At 33.7% G+C, this 24,737-nt stretch overlaps 3 protein-coding genes across 3 annotated transcripts; 2 read left to right on the forward strand and 1 right to left on the reverse strand.

Moving 5' to 3' along the window:
• The first annotated feature begins 3,086 nt into the window (after positions 1 to 3,086).
• On the forward strand, positions 3,087 to 3,683 carry LOC146920280 (uncharacterized). Its single transcript, XM_085711125.1, has one exon. The coding sequence runs from the start codon at positions 3,087 to 3,089 to the stop codon at positions 3,681 to 3,683; it is 597 nt and encodes a 198-aa protein (XP_085567251.1).
• Positions 3,684 to 16,432: 12,749 nt separating this feature from the next.
• LOC146920281 (uncharacterized) lies at positions 16,433 to 17,979 on the forward strand. Its single transcript, XM_085711126.1, has 2 exons — positions 16,433 to 17,023; positions 17,401 to 17,979. Exons 1-2 carry the CDS (start codon positions 16,433 to 16,435, stop codon positions 17,977 to 17,979), a joined length of 1,170 nt encoding a protein of 389 aa, XP_085567252.1.
• Positions 17,980 to 20,461: 2,482 nt separating this feature from the next.
• Positions 20,462 to 24,358, reverse strand: LOC146920282 (G2/mitotic-specific cyclin-1). Its single transcript, XM_085713686.1, has 11 exons — positions 24,178 to 24,358; positions 23,946 to 24,063; positions 23,786 to 23,842; positions 23,326 to 23,371; positions 23,080 to 23,232; positions 22,853 to 22,978; positions 22,333 to 22,422; positions 21,921 to 22,142; positions 21,618 to 21,716; positions 21,323 to 21,501; positions 20,462 to 20,872 (listed from the first exon to the last, which is right to left on the reverse strand). The coding sequence occupies exons 1-11, from the start codon at positions 24,224 to 24,226 to the stop codon at positions 20,728 to 20,730; spliced, it is 1,284 nt and encodes a 427-aa protein (XP_085569812.1). The 5' UTR covers positions 24,227 to 24,358; the 3' UTR covers positions 20,462 to 20,727.
• Between the last annotated feature and the right edge of the window lie 379 nt (positions 24,359 to 24,737).

Below are 24,737 nucleotides of genomic sequence, written 5' to 3' on the forward strand. Positions count from 1 at the left end.
CATTTCAAATCATTGCAAATCGTCAGGAAGTAAGTTTCTATGTACCACCCCGTTTTCCCAACATAAAAATTTCATATTAAATCAGAGTATTTAAATCATAAACGGAATGTCACATACTACTTTAACGTCATAAAATAGATATTAATAAATATCCTTCCAGGTTCAACATCATAAAAGTATGGAAATACGCAGCGGAAATAGTTCGACATGAATAAAGTCTTGGCACGCAGGCCTTATCAGAAAATCTCATAATTTGGTTCAATACTTATTCATAAAACGTTCATAAAAGACACGTAAGGAATAGATATGAAAGTAAGTCCCATCCCGTTACGTATCAGAGCACCTAGACACAAGTGAGGAGTCCACTCACGAACACTTCTAGTCTTTATTACCTGCAAGTTACCCATACGAAGGGCAACATTTTCAAGCAGAAGGGGTGAGATTTCTCAAACAATAATATTAAACATATAAATCATATAAAGTACATTCAACAACTTAAACATCATTAACATATCTTATACTCCATTAACTAGCATCATTAATCTCCTACATTAGTTATACACTTCATCTTATATCATCTTAATTGTAGACGTAAACATCATCATATAACATCAATTACTAATTCATAAACATCAGCATACATCATCAAATATTAATTACAAACATCAACACATATATTAATCACAAACATCAACACATATAATGATCATAAGCATCAACATCTAACACCAAATATAATCATAAGCATCATCATGTATTTCACATAAGTATCATTATCAAAGCATATCATTTATCGAAAACAACTTCATAATTAAGTTCGTAATCAACTTCTTAAACAAACATCATCATTAAATCATCATCAAATATAAGTTATGACGACTCTACAATGTAACAACATCTTCAACAACAACTTAGACAACTTCAATATGCATGTGGTACCACCAGGGCATTAAGCCCCCTTCGCTAAGGTCATATTTGGACCTGTCGGGCATTAAGCCCCCATCGCTAAGGTCATAAAGAACCTGTCGGGCATTAAGCCCCCATCGCTAAGGTCATAAAGAACCTGTCGGGCATTAAGCCCCCATCACTGACTATGCAACGACACAATCTTCCTACAACTTGGACAACAACGTGAACATCTTATACAATTCCATTAAAATGGACAACTTCTTAAATCATGACAACTTAGACCGACTTATACATCTTCACTAAGATTCAGCAGCAACAAACAGCAACAATTGCAGCATATAACAGTGCTAGAATATCATATCATCAATAAGAAATGAATCATATCAACTTAACATCATAGAACATCATAATATTATGTATCATACAATACTCACATAATGTATTCCAACATATCAACAACAATAACCACATATACATTAATCAATTACATTCATATCAAAGTCCAAAACATTCTTCAAAAGCAAATCAAGTTTGATCAATGAGACATAAGCCAAATACTCATAAAACACCTCAACTAAATCCCTAATACTTAAGTTGAAGTTGGGAAACCAACCATAAGTTTTTGGACTAACTTGGGATTAGTTATGCTAAGTTTTCTTAAAGTTTTCTGAAGACCCACTTGGACTATTTTCATCATAACTCAAAAACTATGAATCATTTTCATGTCAAACCAAAACCATTAGAAATCTAACTCAAATATCTACAACTTTTATGTTTACACCGAAAGCTAATTCAACACGGAAATGGGTGAAAAAGACACAAGAACGCAACAATCGAAGTTCTGACAGCACGCAACGAAAACACAACAAGCAGTCACCCATGAGGGGATGCCTTGCTGCGCCCAGGCGTGGAAAACTGCACCCAGGCGTGGGAAGGCAGTAGCCCACCTGCGACGCAGCTCTGTGCAGTCCCATTTTTTTCGGTTTCACCGTTTCGTCCGTAAAAACCTAACCGTTACTCCGAATCCGATTCCGTTTTCGCCTACGCGTTCTATTCGACAAATCCTATCATATTTTACTGAAAAATCATATTTTTAAATCTCCAAAACAGCTTATCCTAGAATCACTTATTTCTCAAAAACACTTAAAATCACTTTTTCTCAGAATCTCAACTTTTCATCCATTCTCATGTTTCTAACCATCAAACTACTTCTAATAACATTCCTATAGGATATCTAAGGTTTGTTCATGATTCTCTCATCAATTCTACGGCTCTTCATCATCTAATCATCAAAATCGCTCATAAACCCTAATTCTTAAACTCACTGACTTCTCATCTAATCATATGTTTTAAACCTCAAAACTATTCCAATAATCATTCTACGGATTATCTAAGGACTGTTCACAGTTTCTACATCAATCTAACAATTTTCATCCATTAATCCTCAATTCTTCACTCAAAACCCTAATCCTCTTAATCTCACAAACTCTCCCCAACTTTGCTAGATGTAATCTAACGATTTACAACTTAATATTAAAGCAAGATAGTCTCACCCTTACCTTAATTTTGCAGAAATCGCAGCTCTCTCTTCTTCTCTTCTTCTCTCGGCTTTTCTCCTCTTTTCTCCAAAACTTGAACGTACGTTGTAAACTATTCTCTCGGCTTCCTCTATTTATAACCTTTCTATTCTTTCTAAATCTATTTTGGGCCCAACAACATATTCTTCTTTCTATTCTAACCCCCAATTCTACTTACACCAATAATTCTCATATTCTAATAAATAATAGAATAATGCCACATAATAAAATACTAACACCTCATATATATAAATAAATCACATAAATAGATTCTAACTTAATAAAAATAATTAAATAAAAGGAGGGCGTTACATTCTACGCTCATCAAACATAAAAAATCAGGTAATGTATCATCTAAACTCATTTGATTTTACTAGTTTTTAAGGTATGTTCGTCAGTTTGGGACGCAACTGGAACATGAGTTAAGTCACGCTGGGCCAACGCGAGTTAACTCGCGTAGGTGTAAAGCCCACATGACTTAAGTCACGCAGGTGTAACGCCCAGTTTTGAAATTTTGCGCCAATTTTTTTCTTTGTTAGCTTCTTGCGCAAGTTATTTATATTTTTTCCCTTGTTATTTCGTTATTCAATAGACATAGTGATGGTTGAAAATGTGGCGGATGATGGCGTTGAGCCAAAACCGGCCATAATTGAAGCTTCTAGCAAAGCTTCCAGCGATGTCAAACCAACCGTTAATGTGAAGTTGAAAGTCAAAATTCCCTTTCAAGCTCACATTGAAGAAAAACCTAAATCGGTATCTACCGATGTTGCAAAGCTTCGCGGTTATGAAGTAGAAACCAACTCAATTTTTTTAACAAATGAAAGATGGCGAGAGCGAGATTATTTGCTTGGTTGGGTTGGTCGACAAGCAGCAAGGGTTGGATTTAGTAAATCTATAGATAAATATAGTTCAAAAAGGTCAACATTGTCGTTGCAATGTGAAAGGAGTGGTGAATACAAAACACAGAAGATGAGGAAGAAACTGAACCTTGAAGGCACGGGCACAAGGAAATGTGATTGTTGGTTTAGGTTGTGTTGTTTCTTTGATAAGGATACAAATGATTGGTGGTTGGAAAAGCTTAATGGAATTTACAACAATGAGTTGATGCTAAAGTTAGCCGTCCACCTTCTTGCGGGTAGAATAAAAGAGGAGGAGAAGAAAACAGTTATTGACATGACAGAGCATGCCGGTGCCTAGGAATATTCTCACAAATTTGAAGCAAAAAAAAAACAAAGAAATATTATCAAACAAGTGTACAATGCGCGAACTAGATGGCGCAAGGGGATAAGAGGTGACACGACAGATATGCAATACTTGATTTCGAAGTTGAAGGAGCATAAATACGCCTATTTCACAAAAGCAAATAGTGAGAAAACCACTTTTGAAGACATATTTTTTTGCTCATCCGGAGTTAATTAATATGCTTAACACTTTTCCGACCGTTTTGGTCATGGACTCCACTTACAAAACCAATTTCTACTGAATGCCGTTATTTAAGATTGTTGATGTCACCTCTACCAACATGACATATTTCGTTAATTTTGTCTTTCTTTCCTTTGAATAAGAGGATAACTTTACTTGGTCACTTGAGATGTTGGTTGGTCTTTTGTCCTCAAAACTCAACATGCCTAAGGTGGTTGTCACCGACAGGGACAATGCTCTGGTAAATGTCGTTGCCAAAGTTCTCCCTGAAACCGACGCTATACTTTGTTATTTTCATATTGGGAAGAATGTAAGAGCTAAGTGCATCACAAATTGTAGAGTCAAAGCGAAGCATAAGGATGCAGAAGTTGATGAGAAAGAAGTGAAGGAAGCGAAGGAGGAGAAGCATAGTGATGTTGTTGACAAAATCATGAGGGCTTGGAAAGATTTGGTCAAATCTCCTACGGAGGATTCATATGTAAGTGCCTTATTGAAATTCAAAGATGTATGTAAACCATTTCCAAAGTTCCTTGCATATGTTGAAACCACAATTTTGAACACCGTTAAGGAAAAATTTGTGAGGGCATGGACGAATAAAGTCTTGCATCTAGGGTGTACAACCACCAACATTGTTGAATTGGCTCATGGAAAGTTGAAAAAATATTTGAGGAATAGTGTAGGAGATTTGGCATCATGTTGGGATGAAATAGACAAAATTTGGTGAGATACAAGCAAGTTTTGGGAGGAACAAAATTGTCTTAGAACACAAATACAAAAGACATGTTTGTTCTCTTAGTTGGAGGGTTATGTATCTAGACCCGCATTGGGTTTTATCTATGAGGAATTAACACGCTCCAGGACATTCGGCTTTTAACACACAAACACTACACAAATACACATCTAAGTTAATAATATTTTTATTTGTCTTTGTTAAGATAATAAAGCCATCTTCTCCATGGAAATGCTATTCTTTCCCTATGCCATGGAAATGTCATCCTGCTTGCTCTCAAACACAAAATATTTTTGTGTTTAATTTTTCAACGGGTATAATATGAAAGGGAAAATTACACTAACTTCCTCCGATATCTCTTTAATTAACACAAACGCTTCTTATAGTATGCCATGTCTTAGCATAGGCATACTGCTGTATAGTGCACTGCTCAGTTTGTTACATGATGTCTAGCACGAGTGTGCACCTTAGCATAGGCATACATCTTGAGTATAAACTGTCGTGTAACTAACTGATCAGAGTTCGGTTAGTTATAGACAGGTGTAGGTTAATTACGCAGTCTTTTAAAGAATACTAGTTAGAGGTTAGCTCAACACTCCTATATAAGGAGCAGCACCTCCTCTGTGATCATTAAATTTGAGCTCTGAAGCACCGGCACTCCTATTTTTGAAAAGTACTTGTACTGGCATTGGCACGCGTAGTACCCAGACGTTCAGCACGTTGTTTGGTATGCCCGTGGTACGTCAAACAATAAAAAGCGCTCTTAACAGAAATGTAAAACAGAATTTAGAATACACAAGAGTATTCTTATTAAGCCAATTTTGTTTCTTATTCAAAATCATCCAAATATACACACATGACAATCTATCTCCTTTCACAACCTCTTCAAATTACTGAAAGTGATATGCTGCATCATTTGACATGGCTTAACACACACCTCACAATCTTAGCACTCCTCCCCACACACACACTTGAAAAATGATTACATTCAAGAAACAAATGCCTTGCAGTTTTTACACCATCTTTCTCAATCCTCAAACAATATCACTCCACCATGTTGAACTTCATCTACTCTCCCCAATCATTACTCCATCTATTAAGCCATATTTGTTATTCAATATCTTAAACCACAATCCATGATTTTCAACTTGCATTCTCCATAGTTATTTTCCTAGCAGCATGTTTTTGATGCCTAACCCTCCATTCTCTCTCAAAACACACTCTATCCAATTTTACCCAATGAATTCTTCTTGCCTCCTTACTCCCCCAAGATAAACTGTTTATAATATGATTCAAATTTGAGCCACGGTATATGATGACGCTTTGAAATAGGAAAGAAAACAGATCAGGATAACAGACATGACAATTTTAACAGAAGAGAAAATTCAATTCCTCTGATTAGACAGACGATTTTTTATGATTTATGACTGACATCCTAGAAGATTTCCTTCTCTGGTTTACGCCAATAGGAATACCCAAATACTTGAAGGAAATAGAGAGTCAACCTTGCAATTAAGGACCAATGCCGCTACCACTTCCAACCATGATTGGTTGACGTTAACATCCACCAACAAACTTATATGTAAGTAAGTTTACTTTTAAGTTCTAAGACCAGCTCGAATAATTGCTTTCATAGCCCTTATATTTGACCATCATTTCTTACCTAAGGTGTGAACCTTGGGTAAGAAGATATTTTCATGATTGAATTCAATTTTTTAATAATTATTCTATAAACAAAAATCCAGAACCAAGAAAGAAATTGAAAACTTACAAAGCGGAATAGATTAGAAGATGAATCTGGAAATGAATGATCGTCACTGCATGAAGAAGATAAGATCAAAACGGTGATCACCGCAAGAGATTTTAAAAACCCATTGATGACAAGATCCACAATTTGTTGAACCAACCTTTGGACAGGTTTGAACACTTTTCAAGTTCTATTATCATCAAAACTAGTTAGACAGGTTTCTAATTAGTAATCTCTTAGATTTACTATACTTCTAGTAATCAAAACCCTCTTGAGATCCTTGAGCCTCTTGGAGGTCATCACAACTAGCAAATCTTGCAAATTGTAAATGGGAAATTTGTGTGTCTTCTGTACTAAGAATAATAATGAATAGAAATGGAGATAACAGATCATCTTGTTTCAACTCATCACAGATTCCTATGTAATTAACTAACCAACTACAACTGATGATGTGCTTAAGCTCTCCTTGATTCACTTTTTTTTTCTCCAAAGTTTAATCTATATTGTTTCTATTTTGTAGGTTGCTACTTGCTTAGTTGAAGAGACTTTGATTTGTGGGAGGAAATCTATGATATTAGCTTTGAAGTTATACTGCATTTTGCAACATCTCCTACTTTATGCCCTTTCAAATTGAGCTATTTTAATTTTTTTAATTGTTCAAGTTCAATATTGCCATTCTCAATTTGAGCTATTTTAATTCTTTATAGTTCCAGTTTCTCAAGAACTCCCCATTTCCATTATTAAAAATATGGTAGGTGCATAAATTGAATAGCAAGTAGTACAAATAGATTACTCATTTCGTTAACTGCTTTATTATTTTCTCACTTGGATTTAGTACAAATAGATTATTGGTCATGTGTCTTTGGCTTCCTTTTCCGTGACTCATTTCCTTTATTTTATTTTCCTTTTTCAATTCTCACCATTTGCCTCTTTCTTCTAATCTCTTATTCACTTAATTTTTTATATTTTAGATTTTTCTTCTTCTTTTGCTGTTGTTGATATCTTTCCTATTTTAATTTGTTTTAACAAGTTTCAGATCATGGTAAACAAAGTTGTTGAGTATGAGCAAATGGTGTATAGTAGCAGCAATAAGGCGCATCGACAAATTAGTGGAAAATTGTAAAGCTGAGGGGTATTAGATCTTGACCGTTGCTTTCTTTTCTTCTACATTACATTAGATTTTCACTTATTCTGAATTCAAAAGTCATATGCAGCTTCATGAAACTTTATTAAGCATCATATTCGTTTGAGTGATTTCCATTTGTTGAATGAATTTTGAGTTCTAATGATATCTATTTGTATCTACTAAATGATTTCCATATTATATTTGGAAATTCATATATTTTATTTCATTTAAATATAATTGTTATGGCATATTTAAATATCTGTTCTTTATTATAGATTGTTTCTGAAAAGTTTAATAGACAAGATATTTTCTCATTGAGATCCATATATTTATCCTATAATATTCATATTTATAAGGTATATACGCATGTTTATTCATATTTTTAGCATTTTTTATAATGTAACTTATAGAAGAAAAAAATTATAACAACAAGCTTCTGCATATCTTGGGGCAAGGACATATACGCATTAGAGAGCAGTACCTCTGTCATTTTGCTTCATTATTGTTTGCTCATTGATCAATTAATATGATGGCATTTTTTTAGCATTTTTATACTAATATTTTGAAAAGATGTTGCACGAAAAAGTGAATGAAAATGAAATGGTGCATATGAAGATCAAATGGGATAGTTCTCTTGAGAACCAATTTAACTAACTTGGCTATACTGGTGTGAAGAATGAGAGTTGCTGGTGACGAGTTTGGGATGAAAAAGGGGTGGTCAATTTATAATTGAATTTTGGCTTTGCATTGTATTTTGTTTTAAGTATGATTAGGTGTTATATTGTGATAAAAAAAATTAAAAAAAGTTGCTATATTGTGTAATACGTCAATGCTTAGTGACGGTCGAAAAGAGTATTATGCTCTGGTGTCATTTTTTCGAAATCCTCTAGTGTAGTGTAAAGTGAACATCATGACATTGCATGTCTTATTGTTGACTATATGCTAAATTTTTAAATTCAACATTCTTAATTAATTTATGTATAAAATAAATTAAAATAAAAATATGTAGTATTATTTGTATCTTACAAATAATATTATGATAAAAAATTAATTTCAACCAACATGTTTTTTTGTCAAGTAGTCTAACGGCTGGAGAAATTCACCTTAAAGGTGAAATAGTGGGGTGTCCAGGGTTCGAACCCCGACCCCTGCATACATAATGTATTATCCCTTACCAAGTGAGCTAAGCTCACGGGGACTCAACCAACACGTTTTACTGGAAACTTTTTTTTTGATCACGCCATTATTCTATTTAAATATTTTTTGGTTACTTTAATTTTGTTATTCTCTCAAGTTGGACTCGATTTATTGTATTTCTTTTTGAGTTTATTCTCTCAAGTAAGTAGGACTCAATTTGTTGGATTTCTTTTTGTGACTATCCTAATAGTAGTCACTTTCCCTTATATATTGCTTTTGATATTTGAGATTGTTTCTAAAAAAAATTAATAGACAAAATATTTTCTCATTGAGAGCCATATGTATCCTATACACACTAAAACTGAATGTTCCTTTTTTTAGTTAGAAGTTGATTAAGGGTTCTTTACGGTTTGCGTCTGATTTTTTGAAATTAATATATAGAGAAGCATTGATTTTTAAAGCACTGATTATAGAGAAGTGCTGACCTTTTTTTTATGGAATCAAAACTTTTTGGCTAGACAGCATGTTTACTTTAACATGCTTTTGTGGTGATATTAACATGCTAACTTTCAACGTCTCATGTATCTCTTTTGCAATGACCATTAACAAAAGTCAAGTGCAGTCACTAAAAGAAGTTGGCATGTACCTTCCTCGGTCAATGCTTTCACATGGTCAGCTGTATGTTGCAATATCGAGAGTTACATCAAAAAATCGTTCGAAAACTATGTTGAGTGATGAATATGGCAACTGCATTAATACGACTTCAAATGGGGTGTATATAGAGATTTTTCGAAACGTGTAAAACCTAAATTATAAAATCAAGTCATTTGTATTGTTTTTGGATTTGTAGTTGTCGTAATTTTGTGTGACGTTGAATATTTCATTGCAAGGAATGTTTGTAAATGTATATGACCCGTGCAACAATACGGGGGTCGATCTAGTTTATATTATGAGTAAGGTGACCGAGGATTTAGGTTTCTTGAAGATGCTAACCTAGTTGGGACATCCAAGTCTCTCTTTGATACTTTTTCTTACTCTTAGTTCATAAAAAAAAACTACAATATATTTTACTTGTGCATAAATATGTTCTCACCCAAATTGTGCATTATATTCGTAGATAATATATATATTTTTTAAAAAACTCGGTATCCGATCTAAGGACCGACTAATCCGAGGGGACCAATCTCACCGCTCATTTGCAGGGGCTCCGTTATAAGCCAGAGCAAAGCTCTATATGGACTTGCCCACCAAAATTGGCACCAGAGGGAATCGAACCTGAGACCTTGAGAGTAGCAAACTCCAAGATATTATTAACATGGTCCTAAAGAAGAATTTTCCCTTTTACCATCATGAAAGATTAAAAAGTAATGAAATATTTTTTAAAGGAAAAAGTGAAGAAAAGTTAGTTATATAATAGTTTATTATATGATCCCCTTTCCAAGTGTGTTAAATTCACAAACACAACACACTGATATACCCAAGAGGTATTTAGTAATGAGTTTAATTTTATAAAGGGTTTTTTATTTTATTAATTAATTTCACAAGAGCATGAATTTTATACACTATAAATAGATCAAATTATATCATATTTTTATATGAAAATAGGGGAAAATATGGTTGAATCGCTAAAGTTTGTTTATGTTCTGATTTTAATTATTTCCATATCTCTTATTATAATAGTATCTGATTCGTTTAATCCCGTCATTCGGCAATATTGTAAAACAGATAAAGATTGTCCAAAATTTCAAAAACATTATACTAGGTGTCGTAAAGGACTTTGTGTTCAAGTTAATGGAGGTTAATGGAAATTGAGATGAATGATTTCTTGCTCTAGCAAAAGAATTGTACAATAAACCGTATGTTAGAATGTTCCACGAGCTGCCAATTTATTTTTCTGCATGTATCCAATAATTGTATTTTTTTGTCTTCTTCTTTTTTCTTCATAATTTCTTGGTATCTGAAGCTATGATTTTGTACTCTAATATGATGACAATGAAATAAGACGGTAAAGAATTTCATCTATTGTGTCTCCTTTTCTTTTAAAGTTAGAGGTATCACCATGGTTGACAATCCAAGCACATCACACCTTTTTTCGAACCCCACCGCCAATAAGAATCACTATAAGAGTTAATTTGAAAAGTAAGTGATGTTTATCTTAATTTTTTTCAAAAATAAAAATAAAAATATTCATTCATCCAAATTAGTAGAGTAATTTGAAAATAACATAAATTCAACATCACAAAAACAGAAATAAAAGAATCTATGAACTTTTATTGTATGATTCAATATTTTTTTTCATGTAACAAATAGAATATGAATTGAGCTCTTTACACTATATAATAATAAAGGTAATGATCTTTAAAATAAAATAAAAAAAAGTAATGAACTACTCACTAAATGGTAGGTTTTAATTTGATTTACATTATATTTAAATTAAAACCATTTTGTCTAAAACAAAAAATACTACTTCTTTCAAAACACGTCTTGAAAGAAATAAAACATGAAACATGATGAGGAAAATCACAAAATCCTTCTTAAGTTGATGTTTTAATGATAACTAACTTATTTGGGCATATAGATCGGAGTGATTATGATATATGTTGTTTTCTAACAAGTTTATTCAAGTCTTATTTATAATAGGATATTAAAAATGCACAATACAATTATATCCAAAGAAACATGATTCTGAACATTAGAATGTGTTAGGAAGAACTTCAGATTGATAAGAAGAACTTCATATTGAGATTAAAAGCATCTCAATGACATTTCACATTATAAACAAGATTGATCAAGAAAATAGGAGATTAAATAAAAATCTCATGTTAATCAAGGAATTATCAAAATTCTTTATTCTCATGGACTAAGATTGTTAGAACCACACGTAGGTTCACATCACCTTAGATATTAGGGGTTACCGCCACCCCAAAGTCTAAAATTGTATGAGTATATGGATACTTGAAGATACATGTTCCCCCCTTTCAGACGTTTTTGATTGAATTATGTAACATCATCACTCATTAATTGCACTACAACACACTCCTAATCCAAAATGGTTGCATTAATATATATAGTAGTCTTTCTTTTTTCTTTTTTTTTGGTCTAGTAACCTAGTGGCTAGAACTCACATACATAAATGTGGAGAAGTGGGTGTCCGGGGTTCGAACCCTGGCCCCTGCATAAAATATGTAATGTCCTTGCCAATTGAGGTAAGCTCACGGGGACAGTATTCTTTCTACATCACCTTAGATATTTACAAGCTCTTTCCAATGCCATTTCTTAAATTATTTCAAAATGAGATTGATTATTGCTTAGGAAGAACGGTTGTTACAAATTTAATGTGGCTATTTTAAAATAATATTTTTGATAAGATCGTAAAAATTAGACATTTTTTTGTAGAGTTTAGTGGCGAAATTACACACACTAAATATTGAGATGTAGAGAATAAAACTCGCACTTCAACATATCAAACGTCTTTGAATCATTTATCATGGGTTGAGATCCTCTCCATTTAATAGTCACTTTCATTTAAAAAAATATATTATTTTATTTCATGAGCCTATTACTTTTTAAATGGAAGGTGTTCTTTAAATGAGGAGTATCCTGGCACATTTACCATCTACTATTACAGGACAAAACAAAAATACAATACCTTAACTGTTGATAAAATTATTGAAATGAATATATAATTTTGTATATATAACCATTTAAATTTTAATCATGATATATTGTCTACAAATTACAACCAATCATATGTGTAATTTTAAAAATAATTAAGATAAAAGTCTAACGTTTTTAATAATTTGATGATTATGATTGATTGACGGTGTAACTTTTTTTTACAATAACGTTGTATATAAATTAAATATAAATTTTTATGCATATATGATATATTATATGCGTTTAAGTTAATGTGGGTTTATAATTTTTAAAAAAAAACAAAGAACTACACATAATTTTCGTCACCCTTAACAAAAAATTATGGTTCCATCCCTCCTCTCAATATTATGTTTTGATGATAAACAAACTATTAATAAAGGAACAATTTGTCAACTAATTGTGTTTATGAGAATCTAGGTTAGTAAAAGATAAATGAAGTATTTAGTGTCATCCTCTGGTCTTTATGCAATGGTTGAACATCAGGATTTGAAGAAGACGTAGACCTATCTTTGAGGTAATGACAAGTGGTCGTCAAAACACAAGACAAGGTGATTAAGATATTATCGGGCAAACAAATCCTTCAATCAATGAATTGTCAACAAACACATCATTTGTACCAAGCATCCAAGTCATCGCCTGGATCATTGATCATTTGTGTGGTCATTAGTCCTTCATCATCTGACCTAGGGCTGAACAAGTGAAACCAAACCGGCCGTAAACCAATAAACCTGTGTGCTTTTTTTGTCTTTCAAGTGGGCCGGTTCGGGTGATGGGTTCAAAAAGTGGAAAAATATCACAACAAAAAATATTCACTCCCAACTGAATTGACGAAAGTACCCATGCATGACTTAAGTCACGCTCGGTATGTTCAACGTGAGTTAACTCACACAGGTTGTAACTCAATGGGACTTAACTCACGTGGGGATGGATGTACTGTTTTGGTACAAAACCCATCAGTCCCACACTCCAACAACCAGTTTCTTTCCCTCTTCACCTCCAATAACCCAAAAACTGCAAATTTTTGGCTGAAAATCTTCATTTCAAATCATTGCAAATCGTCAGGAAGTAAGTTTCTATGTACCACCCCGTTTTCCCAACATAAAAATTTCATATTAAATCAGAGTATTTAAATCATAAACGGAATGTCACATACTACTTTAACGTCATAAAATAGATATTAATAAATATCCTTCCAGGTTCAACATCATAAAAGTATGGAAATACGCAGCGGAAATAGTTCGACATGAATAAAGTCTTGGCACGCAGGCCTTATCAGAAAATCTCATAATTTGGTTCAATACTTATTCATAAAACGTTCATAAAAGACACGTAAGGAATAGATATGAAAGTAAGTCCCATCCCGTTACGTATCAGAGCACCTAGACACAAGTGAGGAGTCCACTCACGAACACTTCTAGTCTTTATTACCTGCAAGTTACCCATACGAAGGGCAACATTTTCAAGCAGAAGGGGTGAGATTTCTCAAACAATAATATTAAACATATAAATCATATAAAGTACATTCAACAACTTAAACATCATTAACATATCTTATACTCCATTAACTAGCATCATTAATCTCCTACATTAGTTATACACTTCATCTTATATCATCTTAATTGTAGACGTAAACATCATCATATAACATCAATTACTAATTCATAAACATCAGCATACATCATCAAATATTAATTACAAACATCAACACATATATTAATCACAAACATCAACACATATAATGATCATAAGCATCAACATCTAACACCAAATATAATCATAAGCATCATCATGTATTTCACATAAGTATCATTATCAAAGCATATCATTTATCGAAAACAACTTCATAATTAAGTTCGTAATCAACTTCTTAAACAAACATCATCATTAAATCATCATCAAATATAAGTTATGACGACTCTACAATGTAACAACATCTTCAACAACAACTTAGACAACTTCAATATGCATGTGGTACCACCAGGGCATTAAGCCCCCTTCGCTAAGGTCATATTTGGACCTGTCGGGCATTAAGCCCCCATCGCTAAGGTCATAAAGAACCTGTCGGGCATTAAGCCCCCATCGCTAAGGTCATAAAGAACCTGTCGGGCATTAAGCCCCCATCACTGACTATGCAACGACACAATCTTCCTACAACTTGGACAACAACGTGAACATCTTATACAATTCCATTAAAATGGACAACTTCTTAAATCATGACAACTTAGACCGACTTATACATCTTCACTAAGATTCAGCAGCAACAAACAGCAACAATTGCAGCATATAACAGTGCTAGAATATCATATCATCAATAAGAAATGAATCATATCAACTTAACATCATAGAACATCATAATATTATGTATCATACAATACTCACATAATGTATTCCAACATATCAACAACAATAACCACATATACATTAATCAATTACATTCATATCAAAGTCCAAAACATTCTTCAAAAGCAAATCAAGTTTGATCAATGAGACATAAGCCAAATACTCATAAAACACCTCAACTAAATCCCTAATACTTAAGTTGAAGTTGGGAAACCAACCATAAGTTTTTGGACTAACTTGGGATTAGTTATGCTAAGTTTTCTTAAAGTTTTCTGAAGACCCACTTGGACTATTTTCATCATAACTCAAAAACTATGAATCATTTTCATGTCAAACCAAAACCATTAGAAATCTAACTCAAATATCTACAACTTTTATGTTTACACCGAAAGCTAATTCAACACGGAAATGGGTGAAAAAGACACAAGAACGCAACAATCGAAGTTCTGACAGCACGCAACGAAAACACAACAAGCAGTCACCCATGAGGGGATGCCTTGCTGCGCCCAGGCGTGGAAAACTGCACCCAGGCGTGGGAAGGCAGTAGCCCACCTGCGACGCAGCTCTGTGCAGTCCCATTTTTTTCGGTTTCACCGTTTCGTCCGTAAAAACCTAACCGTTACTCCGAATCCGATTCCGTTTTCGCCTACGCGTTCTATTCGACAAATCCTATCATATTTTACTGAAAAATCATATTTTTAAATCTCCAAAACAGCTTATCCTAGAATCACTTATTTCTCAAAAACACTTAAAATCACTTTTTCTCAGAATCTCAACTTTTCATCCATTCTCATGTTTCTAACCATCAAACTACTTCTAATAACATTCATATAGGATATCTAAGGTTTGTTCATGATTCTCTCATCAATTCTACGGCTCTTCATCATCTAATCATCAAAATCGCTCATAAACCCTAATTCTTAAACTCACCGACTTCTCATCTAATCATATGTTTTAAACCTCAAAACTATTCCAATAATCATTCTACGGATTATCTAAGGACTGTTCACAGTTTCTACATCAATCTAACAATTTTCATCCATTAATCCTCAATTCTTCACTCAAAACCCTAATCCTCTTAATCTCACAAACTCTCCCCAACTTTGCTAGATGTAATCTAATGATTTACAACTTAATATTAAAGCAAGATAGTCTCACCCTTACCTTAATTTTGCAGAAATCGCAGCTCTCTCTTCTTCTCTTCTTCTCTCGGCTTTTCTCCTCTTTTCTCCAAAACTTGAACGTACGTTGTAAACTATTCTCTCAACCTAGCTTCCTCTATTTATAACCTTTCTATTCTTTCTAAATCTATTTTGGGCCCAACAACTTATTCTTCTTTCTATTCTAACCCCTAATTCTACTTACACCAATAATTCTCATATTCTAATAAATAATAGAATAATGCCACATAATAAAATACTAACACCTCATATATATAAATAAATCACATAAATAGATTCTAACTTAATAAAAATAATTAAATAAAAGGAGGGCGTTACATTCTACGCTCATCAAACATAAAAAATCAGGTAATGTATCATCTAAACTCATTTGATTTTACTAGTTTTTAAGGTATGTTCGTCAGTTTGGGACGCAACTGGAACATGAGTTAAGTCACGCTGGGCCAACGCGAGTTAACTCGCGTAGGTGTAAAGCCCACATGACTTAAGTCACGCAGGTGTAACGCCCAGTTTTGAAATTTTGCGCCAATTTTTTTCTTTGTTAGCTTCTTGCGCAAGTTATTTATATTTTTTTCCTTGTTATTTCGTTATTTAATAGACATAGTGATGGTTGAAAATGTGGTGGATGATGGCGTTGAGCCAAAACCGGCCATAATTGAAGCTTCTAGCAAAGCTTCCAGCGATGTCAAACCAACCGTTAATGTGAAGTTGAAAGTCAAAATTCTCTTTCAAGCTCACATTGAAGAAAAACCTAAATCGGTATCTACCGATGTTGCAAAGCTTCGCGGTTATGAAGTAGAAACCAACTCATTTTTTTTAACAAATGAAAGATGGCGAGAGCGAGATTATTTGCTTGGTTGGGTTGGTCGACAAGCAGCAAGGGTTGGATTTAGTAAATCTATAGATAAATATAGTTCAAAAAGGTCAACATTGTCGTTGCAATGTGAAAGGAGTGGTGAATACAAAACACAGAAGACGAGGAAGAAACTGAACCTTGAAGGCACGGGCACAAGGAAATGTGATTGTTGGTTTAGGTTGTGTTGTTTCTTTGATAAGGATACAAATGATTGGTGGTTGGAAATGCTTAATGGAATTTACAACAATGAGTTGATGCTAAAGTTAGCCGTCCACCTTCTTGCGGGTAGAATAAAAGAGGAGGAGAAGAAAACAGTTATTGACATGACAAAGAGCATGCCGGTGCCTAGGAATATTCTCACGAATTTGAAGCAAAAAAAAACAAAGAAATATTATCAAACAAGTGTACAATGCGCGAACTAGATGGCGCAAGGGGATAAGAGGTGACACGACAGATATGCAATACTTGATTTCGAAGTTGGAGGAGCATAAATACGCCTATTTCACAAGAGCAAATAGTGAGAAAACCACTTTTGAAGACATATTTTTTTGCTCATCCGGAGTTAATTAATATGCTTAACACTTTTCCGACCGTTTTGGTCATGGACTCCACTTACAAAACCAATTTCTACTGAATGCCGTTATTTAAGATTGTTGATGTCACCTCTACCAACATGACATATTTCGTTAATTTTGTCTTTCTTTCCTTTGAATAAGAGGATAACTTTACTTGGTCACTTGAGATGTTGGTTGGTCTTTTGTCCTCAAAACTCAACATGCCTAAGGTGGTTGTCACCGACAGGGACAATGCTCTGGTAAATGTCGTTGCCAAAGTTCTCCCTGAAACCGACGCTATACTTTGTTATTTTCATATTGGGAAGAATGTAAGAGCTAAGTGCATCACAAATTGTAGAGTCAAAGCGAAGCATAAGGATGCAGAAGTTGATGAGAAAGAAGTGAAGGAAGCGAAGGAGGAGAAGCATAGTGATGTTGTTGACAAAATCATGAGGGCTTGGAAAGATTTGGTCAAATCTCCTACGGAGGATTCATATGTAAGTGCCTTATTGAAATTCAAAGATGTATGTAAACCATTTCCAAAGTTCCTTGCATATGTTGAAACCACAATTTTGAACACCGTTAAGGAAAAATTTGTGAGGGCATGGACGAATAAAGTCTTGCATCTAGGGTGTACAACCACCAACATTGTTGAATTGGCTCATGGAAAGTTGAAAAAATATTTGAGGAATAGTGTAGGAGATTTGGCATCATGTTGGGATGAAATAGACAAAATTTGGTGAGATACAAGCAAGTTTTGGGAGGAACAAAATTGTCTTAGAACACAAATACAAAAGACATGTTTGTTCTCTTAGTTGGAGGGTTATGTATCTAGACCCGCATTGGGTTTTATCTATGAGGAATTAACACGCTCCAGGACATTCGGCTTTTAACACACAAACACTACACAAATACACATCTAAGTTAATAATATTTTTATTTGTCTTTGTTAAGATAATAAAGCCATCTTCTCCATGGAAATGCTATTCTTTCCCTATGCCATGGAAATGTCATCCTGCTTGCTCTCAAACACAAAATATTTTTGTGTTTAATTTTTCAACGGGTATAATATGAAAGGGAAAATTACACTAACTTCCTCCGATATCTCTTTAATTAACACAAACGCTTCTTATAGTATGCCATGTCTTAGCATAGGCATACTGCTGTATAGTGCACTGCTCAGTTTGTTACATGATGTCTAGCACGAGTGTGCACCTTAGCATAGGCATACATCTTGAGTATAAACTGTCGTGTAACTAACTGATCAGAGTTCGGTTAGTTATAGACAGGTGTAGGTTAATTACGCAGTCTTTTAAAGAATACTAGTTAGAGGTTAGCTCAACACTCCTATATAAGGAGCAGCACCTCCTCTGTGATCATTAAATTTGAGCTCTGAAGCACCGGCACTCCTATTTTTGAAAAGTACTTGTACTGGCATTGGCACGCGTAGTACCCAGACGTTCAGCACGTTGTTTGGTATGCCCGTGGTACGTCAAACAATAAAAAGCGCTCTTAACAGAAATGTAAAACAGAATTTAGAATACACAAGAGTATTCTTATTAAGCCAATTTTGTTTCTTATTCAAAATCATCCAAATATACACACATGACAATCTATCTCCTTTCACAACCTCTTCAAATTACTGAAAGTGATATGCTGCATCATTTGACATGGCTTAACACACACCTCACAATCTTAGCACTCCTCCCCACACACACACTTGAAAAATGATTACATTCAAGAAACAAATGCCTTGCAGTTTTTACACCATCTTTCTCAATCCTCAAACAATATCACTCCACCATGTTGAACTTCATCTACTCTCCCCAATCATTACTCCATCTATTAAGCCATATTTGTTATTCAATATCTTAAACCACAATCCATGATTTTCAACTTGCATTCTCCATAGTTATTTTCCTAGCAGCATGTTTTTGATGCCTAACCCTCCATTCTCTCTCAAAACACACTCTATCCAATTTTACCCAATGAATTCTTCTTGCCTCCTTACTCCCCCAAGATAAACTGTTTATAATATGATTCAAATTTGAGCCACGGTATATGATGACGCTTTGAAATAGGAAAGAAAACAGATCAGGATAACAGACATGACAATTTTAACAGAAGAGAAAATTCAATTCCTCTGATTAGACAGACGATTTTTTATGATTTATGACTGACATCCTAGAAGATTTCCTTCTCTGGTTTACGCCAATAGGAATACCCAAATACTTGAAGGAAATAGAGAGTCAACCTTGCAATTAAGGACCAATGCCGCTACCACTTCCAACCATGATTGGTTGACGTTAACATCCACCAACAAACTTATATGTAAGTAAGTTTACTTTTAAGTTCTAAGACCAGCTCGAATAATTGCTTTCATAGCCCTTATATTTGACCATCATTTCTTACCTAAGGTGTGAACCTTGGGTAAGAAGATATTTTCATGATTGAATTCAATTTTTTAATAATTATTCTATAAACAAAAATCCAGAACCAAGAAAGAAATTGAAAACTTACAAAGCGGAATAGATTAGAAGATGAATCTGGAAATGAATGATCGTCACTGCATGAAGAAGATAAGATCAAAACGGTGATCACCGCAAGAGATTTTAAAAGCCCATTGATGACAAGATCCACAATTTGTTGAACCAACCTTTGGACAGGTTTGAACACTTTTCAAGTTCTATTATCATCAAAACTAGTTAGACAGGTTTCTAATTAGTAATCTCTTAGATTTACTATACTTCTAGTAATCAAAACCCTCTTGAGATCCTTGAGCCTCTTGGAGGTCATCACAACTAGCAAATCTTGCAAATTGTAAATGGGAAATTTGTGTGTCTTCTGTACTAAGAATAATAATGAATAGAAATGGAGATAACAGATCATCTTGTTTCAACTCATCACAGATTCCTATGTAATTAACTAACCAACTACAACTGATGATGTGCTTAAGCTCTCCTTGATTTACCTCTTCCAAATGATTTACAAAAGGCTTATGTTCGCCTATGTGTAATCTTATACCAAAAAGGAAATTTAACTACACTAAAATGAGAAATCTACCTTACCTTTGGGATTTAATCATGAACTAAATTTGTGAACAAACTACAAGTTTGCATAATTCCAACTTACAAGAGATCTCTTCCAACATAGACAGAATTTTCACAGTGAGAATTGTATGATGGCAGACAAAAGCAAAAATATTCATCAAAATACTCTTGAGAATTATTGAAAATTTTCTATATATTTCCATTATTATGTTCAATGGGAACATCAGAAATACAGTTGTAAATGTAAACTATGTTCAATCAGAACATTACAGAGAAATAACTAGAGAACAGACAAGTAAAACACTGAGTGAGGATTTCAGAATCCTTAGTATTAGTAAATTCCCATCCCCATTGCAACCCAAGTTGCTTACAACATTCTTAAACCCATTTATGAAAGTTAATTGTTTGTTATTCAATCATTAGTAGCTAAGCTATGGCCAGCTACAACTCATTCTCCAGAAGAAAACTTGCTGGTTCACATTTCGCAGTATAGCTAAATTTTGATGTGCAATACTTCCTATGTGCCCCTGTAAGTTTCCCTGTCCCAGCCTTCTTGTGAAAGTCAACCATTAAACTAGAGCATTCTCTGTAAGTAGTCACAAACAAAGCAGTCACTATTTAGTATTTATTTTGCATACATTTCATAATAACTATATAAAAAAAAGGTTATGGCACTGATTTTGTAAAATTATCTACAGATGCATCTAATCGTATCTCCCTATGATGTCATTTTGTTATATCTCTCAACAAATATCAACATGTGTGATAAGATTGAATGCACAATTCTTCTACTCCGACGCATAGTCTTTTGATCTCAAAGAATTACTAGTTAGTAGTTTACACGTACATCTAATCATATCATAACTCATAATGATGTCTAGCTTTGTTATATTTCTCAACAAATATCTACATGTGTGATATGATTGAATGTTCAATTTTTATAGACCAACGCAATTGCGCATAGTTTTTGAACTCATAATGAATAAGCCTTCGATTTAGTTGGAACTAGAAAAAGACTGAACTTTAAAATGCTTACAAGAGTTGATCTTCAGAGTAGTTGGTGTGCCATTCACATGTCTTACTCCACTGTTTGACACCATACATAGTGCATTGAGCTGTATAGACAGCAGCGGCAGCTAGTTGAGAAGGAGAGAACTTCAACATTGCATATTCTACAAGAGATAGCTCAATCAAGAAGAAAGCTAGCAGCTCAAGCTGTTTCATGGTGAGCAATATAGCAAAAAGTATTTGTAATTAGTAACTATGGTATTGCTAGTTATGATAAAAAAAAATGGCATGGAAATATATTAGGCAGAAATTTGAGTACTTACTTTTCTGTCTGCTTGAGCCGCCTTTAAGAACCTTCTCATGAAAACATAGGCTGTTGGCACAGATATGTTAAACTTCAATGCATTGACCATCACCTTCTCCTGCAAAATTTTACACACAAATCTCAGTTACTTGTCGTCGGAATTTTTAGAAAAAGGTCTGCGCTGCCGCAATATTAAGATTAAGGTTTAGGTTTTTTATGTCTCTGCAGTCGCTCCACAAAGATTTTCAATGTCACCGCAGAAAATGTAAGATGACTGCAGTTTTAAAGGTTCTGACACAATAAGCAAGCAAAGAAATGTTACCATTTCCAGAACTTCTTTCCGGGTGTATGCTCTGTCTGATATAAGAATTAGATCTCCAACCACAGGCACTGAAACTTCCTCATACTTGCATGCCAAAAGCATTGCCACTAGACCAACCAACTGAAGCTTCTTTCTTACCACAGACTGCTTTTCCAAAAATCTGTCTATAAGATTGACAGTGAGAAACAATGTCTCATGCATGAGGTCGAATTTGTCATGCACCTGAAAAGGGTTCATGCAAAACAAGTGATCATTATCAATATTTGGGGGAAATGGAATTTACAAAAAAGTTAATGATAATTATATTTAAGAGTTAATTATGTTTAGACATAATTAATCCTATATTTAATCCAGGATGCAAGTCAATAGCATTTTTTAAGGCATAGTGATTCAGAAGGAACATTGAATATACCTCAATAAGCCAGTCAACCAGTATAGCTCTCATCCTTTCATTAATGTCAAATTGCTGTGCCATATAGTTTGGTGAAACACAGCTAGTACTCTGCATGTAGTTAATGCTATTAGTTATTGAAATTTGATTGGAGAGAATTTCAATATTAATTGGAATTCTGAAATCAATTTACATAAAACTATAAAAGTGATATACTCCTATGGTCTAATTAGTGAGAGAATTTAGGAGTATAAATTTGTTAAATACAGTGAAAAAAGTTATAATAAAAGAGAAAATACAATAAATGCTTCCATTGACATTAGGGCTCAACCAGAGTGGATGTGGACAGGTGTCAAACATATGTCAGTGTGAAAATGACACACCATTAAATTCAATTATTGTTTTTTCTCAAATTATTATAGGTGTCTATGTGTCAGTGTGGTGTATGGTGTCTGTGTCTGAGTCATTGCCTCATATATCCCATTTGAAATAAAATCCAAATGATCAGATAAGTGTTCTAATATATTAATTCCAAATGTACCTCAACTTTTCTGTAGTAAGAGTAAAGATCTTCGATATATTCAGCAACTGCAAGAGGGTCATTTGCATCAGGGGTGTCAATGTCCATAACAGGCTCTTCCATGATATCCTCCATCTCAACTTCCTCCTATAAGACCAATTATTTGATAGTCAACAACTAAAATTTGAAAAAGGATTTAAAATTTGAACTTATTAACAAATTAAATAAACAAGACATTAAAGAATTACCATCCGATCTGATTCGCTATGCATTGGTTCTGTTTGCTCTAAAGCCATTGGCACTGGCTGATCCTCCACTGGCTTGTGTTCATCATCAACAAATATGAAATCTCCAAATCCATTTGAACTTGATTTTGCTAAGTTTGACCTTTTGGTAGTTCCCTATTCAAATTGACCCCAACATTCAAAATCTTAGTCAAAAGGTAAGAATCTGTACAATGTAGCAAAATTTCACAAAGGAATAAAAGATTCTACCTCAGCATTAGTTGTTTTTGTGTTAGCAATCTTTGCAGCAAACCTCCTAATATAACAGTAAATCAAGATAAGTCCATCATCATTTTAGCAAAACTTGCATGGAAATAAGATGAAAAATTCTGTTATTTCTGATCTATAACGCACTGACACAGACACCTGACATGACAGAGACACCGTGACATGTAGATGTAGATACGGATGACAAATTAATTCAAGAAAATAATAGTAATTGAATTTAACCACATCTGATAATGTGGCGTCGGACTTCTGTCGAACACTAGACATGCCAATAATCTGAATTGTCAATGCTACATAGTTTTTGATTTGGTTTTTAAAATTGCCAAATTCAAACACTTATCTCAATATCTTTGTTTTTTCTTATGGTCAACCAATCCAGAAATTCAAATTACACTAAAGGGTCTATGAACCAAACCAGAAACTTAAATCATCAATTCCTCACCTAGTGATGGGTCGATGAACCGGATCCGCTTGTTTCTTCTCACAAACATCATTTCTCCTGTGATACACCCACAAACCATAAATCAAAACCAAAAACCACAAAAGAAAACAAATTCACAATCACAAAAAGAAGGGTTCATATAATCTGATCAAGAATTTACTCTGACAATGCCCTCTTGTTAACAACACAAGGATAAGGACGTCCTTCCACAACCAAATTCTGATTAATCACACCCAATGCTCTTCTGTTTTGCCCAACCTTTCTAGAATCTAACCCTCCTATTATCACAAAAACAATTAATTAATAAATTAAAAAAATCAACAACCCATTTTGAAATTTTCAATCTTTGAATCAAAATCAAAATCCAAATCCCATAAAAATCATTATCAAACCTTCAAAATTTGTGGGGTTGTTAGAAACATTCTCCTCAGAAAACTTCATTTTCTTCAATGAAAAAAAATCAAACACAACCCACAAAAAAAATTGGAAGATCCTAGAAGAAGAAGGGCATGAAAAAGAAGATCCTTGAAGGAAAAAAAAATGGAAGAGAGAAACAGTGACAGTAGTAGAAGTGAAGAGAGTGAAACAACGTTTGGGGGTATTTGTCTGTGGTGAACACAGAGGTTTATGTTTTGAAATAATTAACGGCTAGTGATTTGTGGCCGTTGGATTATTGAGATTTGGAAAAATAAAATTATTATGTTTTTTCTTTTTTCTATTAGTACGCTGTTCTGTCATAAGGAGAATAACGGTAATATGACATGTGATGGAAAGAGGTGTCTTACAAGCAACCCATCATGATTCTCTTTTTTTTCAAATCACAATTATTTTTTACTAAATAGATATATAATATGATAAATTGTAATTAGTTTTTACTAAATATATCTTAATTTGAATTTTTCAAATAAGTTTAAGGTAGATGATTTTATATTGACGTGTAATTAGATATGAT

The sequence above is a fragment of the Medicago sativa genome, chromosome 5, assembly GCF_051527215.1.
Source record: "Medicago sativa cultivar Bolivia chromosome 5, Bolivia_mono, whole genome shotgun sequence".
NCBI classification, from domain to species: Eukaryota; Viridiplantae; Streptophyta; class Magnoliopsida; order Fabales; family Fabaceae; genus Medicago; species Medicago sativa.

What these genes read in the sequence shown, in the direction of transcription:
- LOC146920282 (XM_085713686.1), bottom strand. Translation starts at nt 24,226, where the DNA reads ATGAAGTTTTCTGAGGAGAATGTTTCTAACAACCCCACAAATTTTGAA. An exon ending in CAACCCCACAAATTTTGAAG is followed by an intron (nt 24,064 to 24,177) that starts GTTTGATAATGA and finishes TTGTGATAATAG; the next exon opens with GAGGGTTAGATTCTAGAAAG. An exon ending in CGGCTCAAGCAGACAGAAAA is followed by an intron (nt 21,502 to 21,617) that starts GTAAGTACTCAA and finishes ACCATGAAACAG; the next exon opens with CTTGAGCTGCTAGCTTTCTT.
- LOC146920280 (XM_085711125.1), top strand. Translation starts at nt 3,087, where the DNA reads ATGGTTGAAAATGTGGCGGATGATGGCGTTGAGCCAAAACCGGCCATA.
- LOC146920281 (XM_085711126.1), top strand. Translation starts at nt 16,433, where the DNA reads ATGGTTGAAAATGTGGTGGATGATGGCGTTGAGCCAAAACCGGCCATA. An exon ending in ACATGACAAAGAGCATGCCG is followed by an intron (nt 17,024 to 17,400) that starts GTGCCTAGGAAT and finishes TTTGAATAAGAG; the next exon opens with GATAACTTTACTTGGTCACT.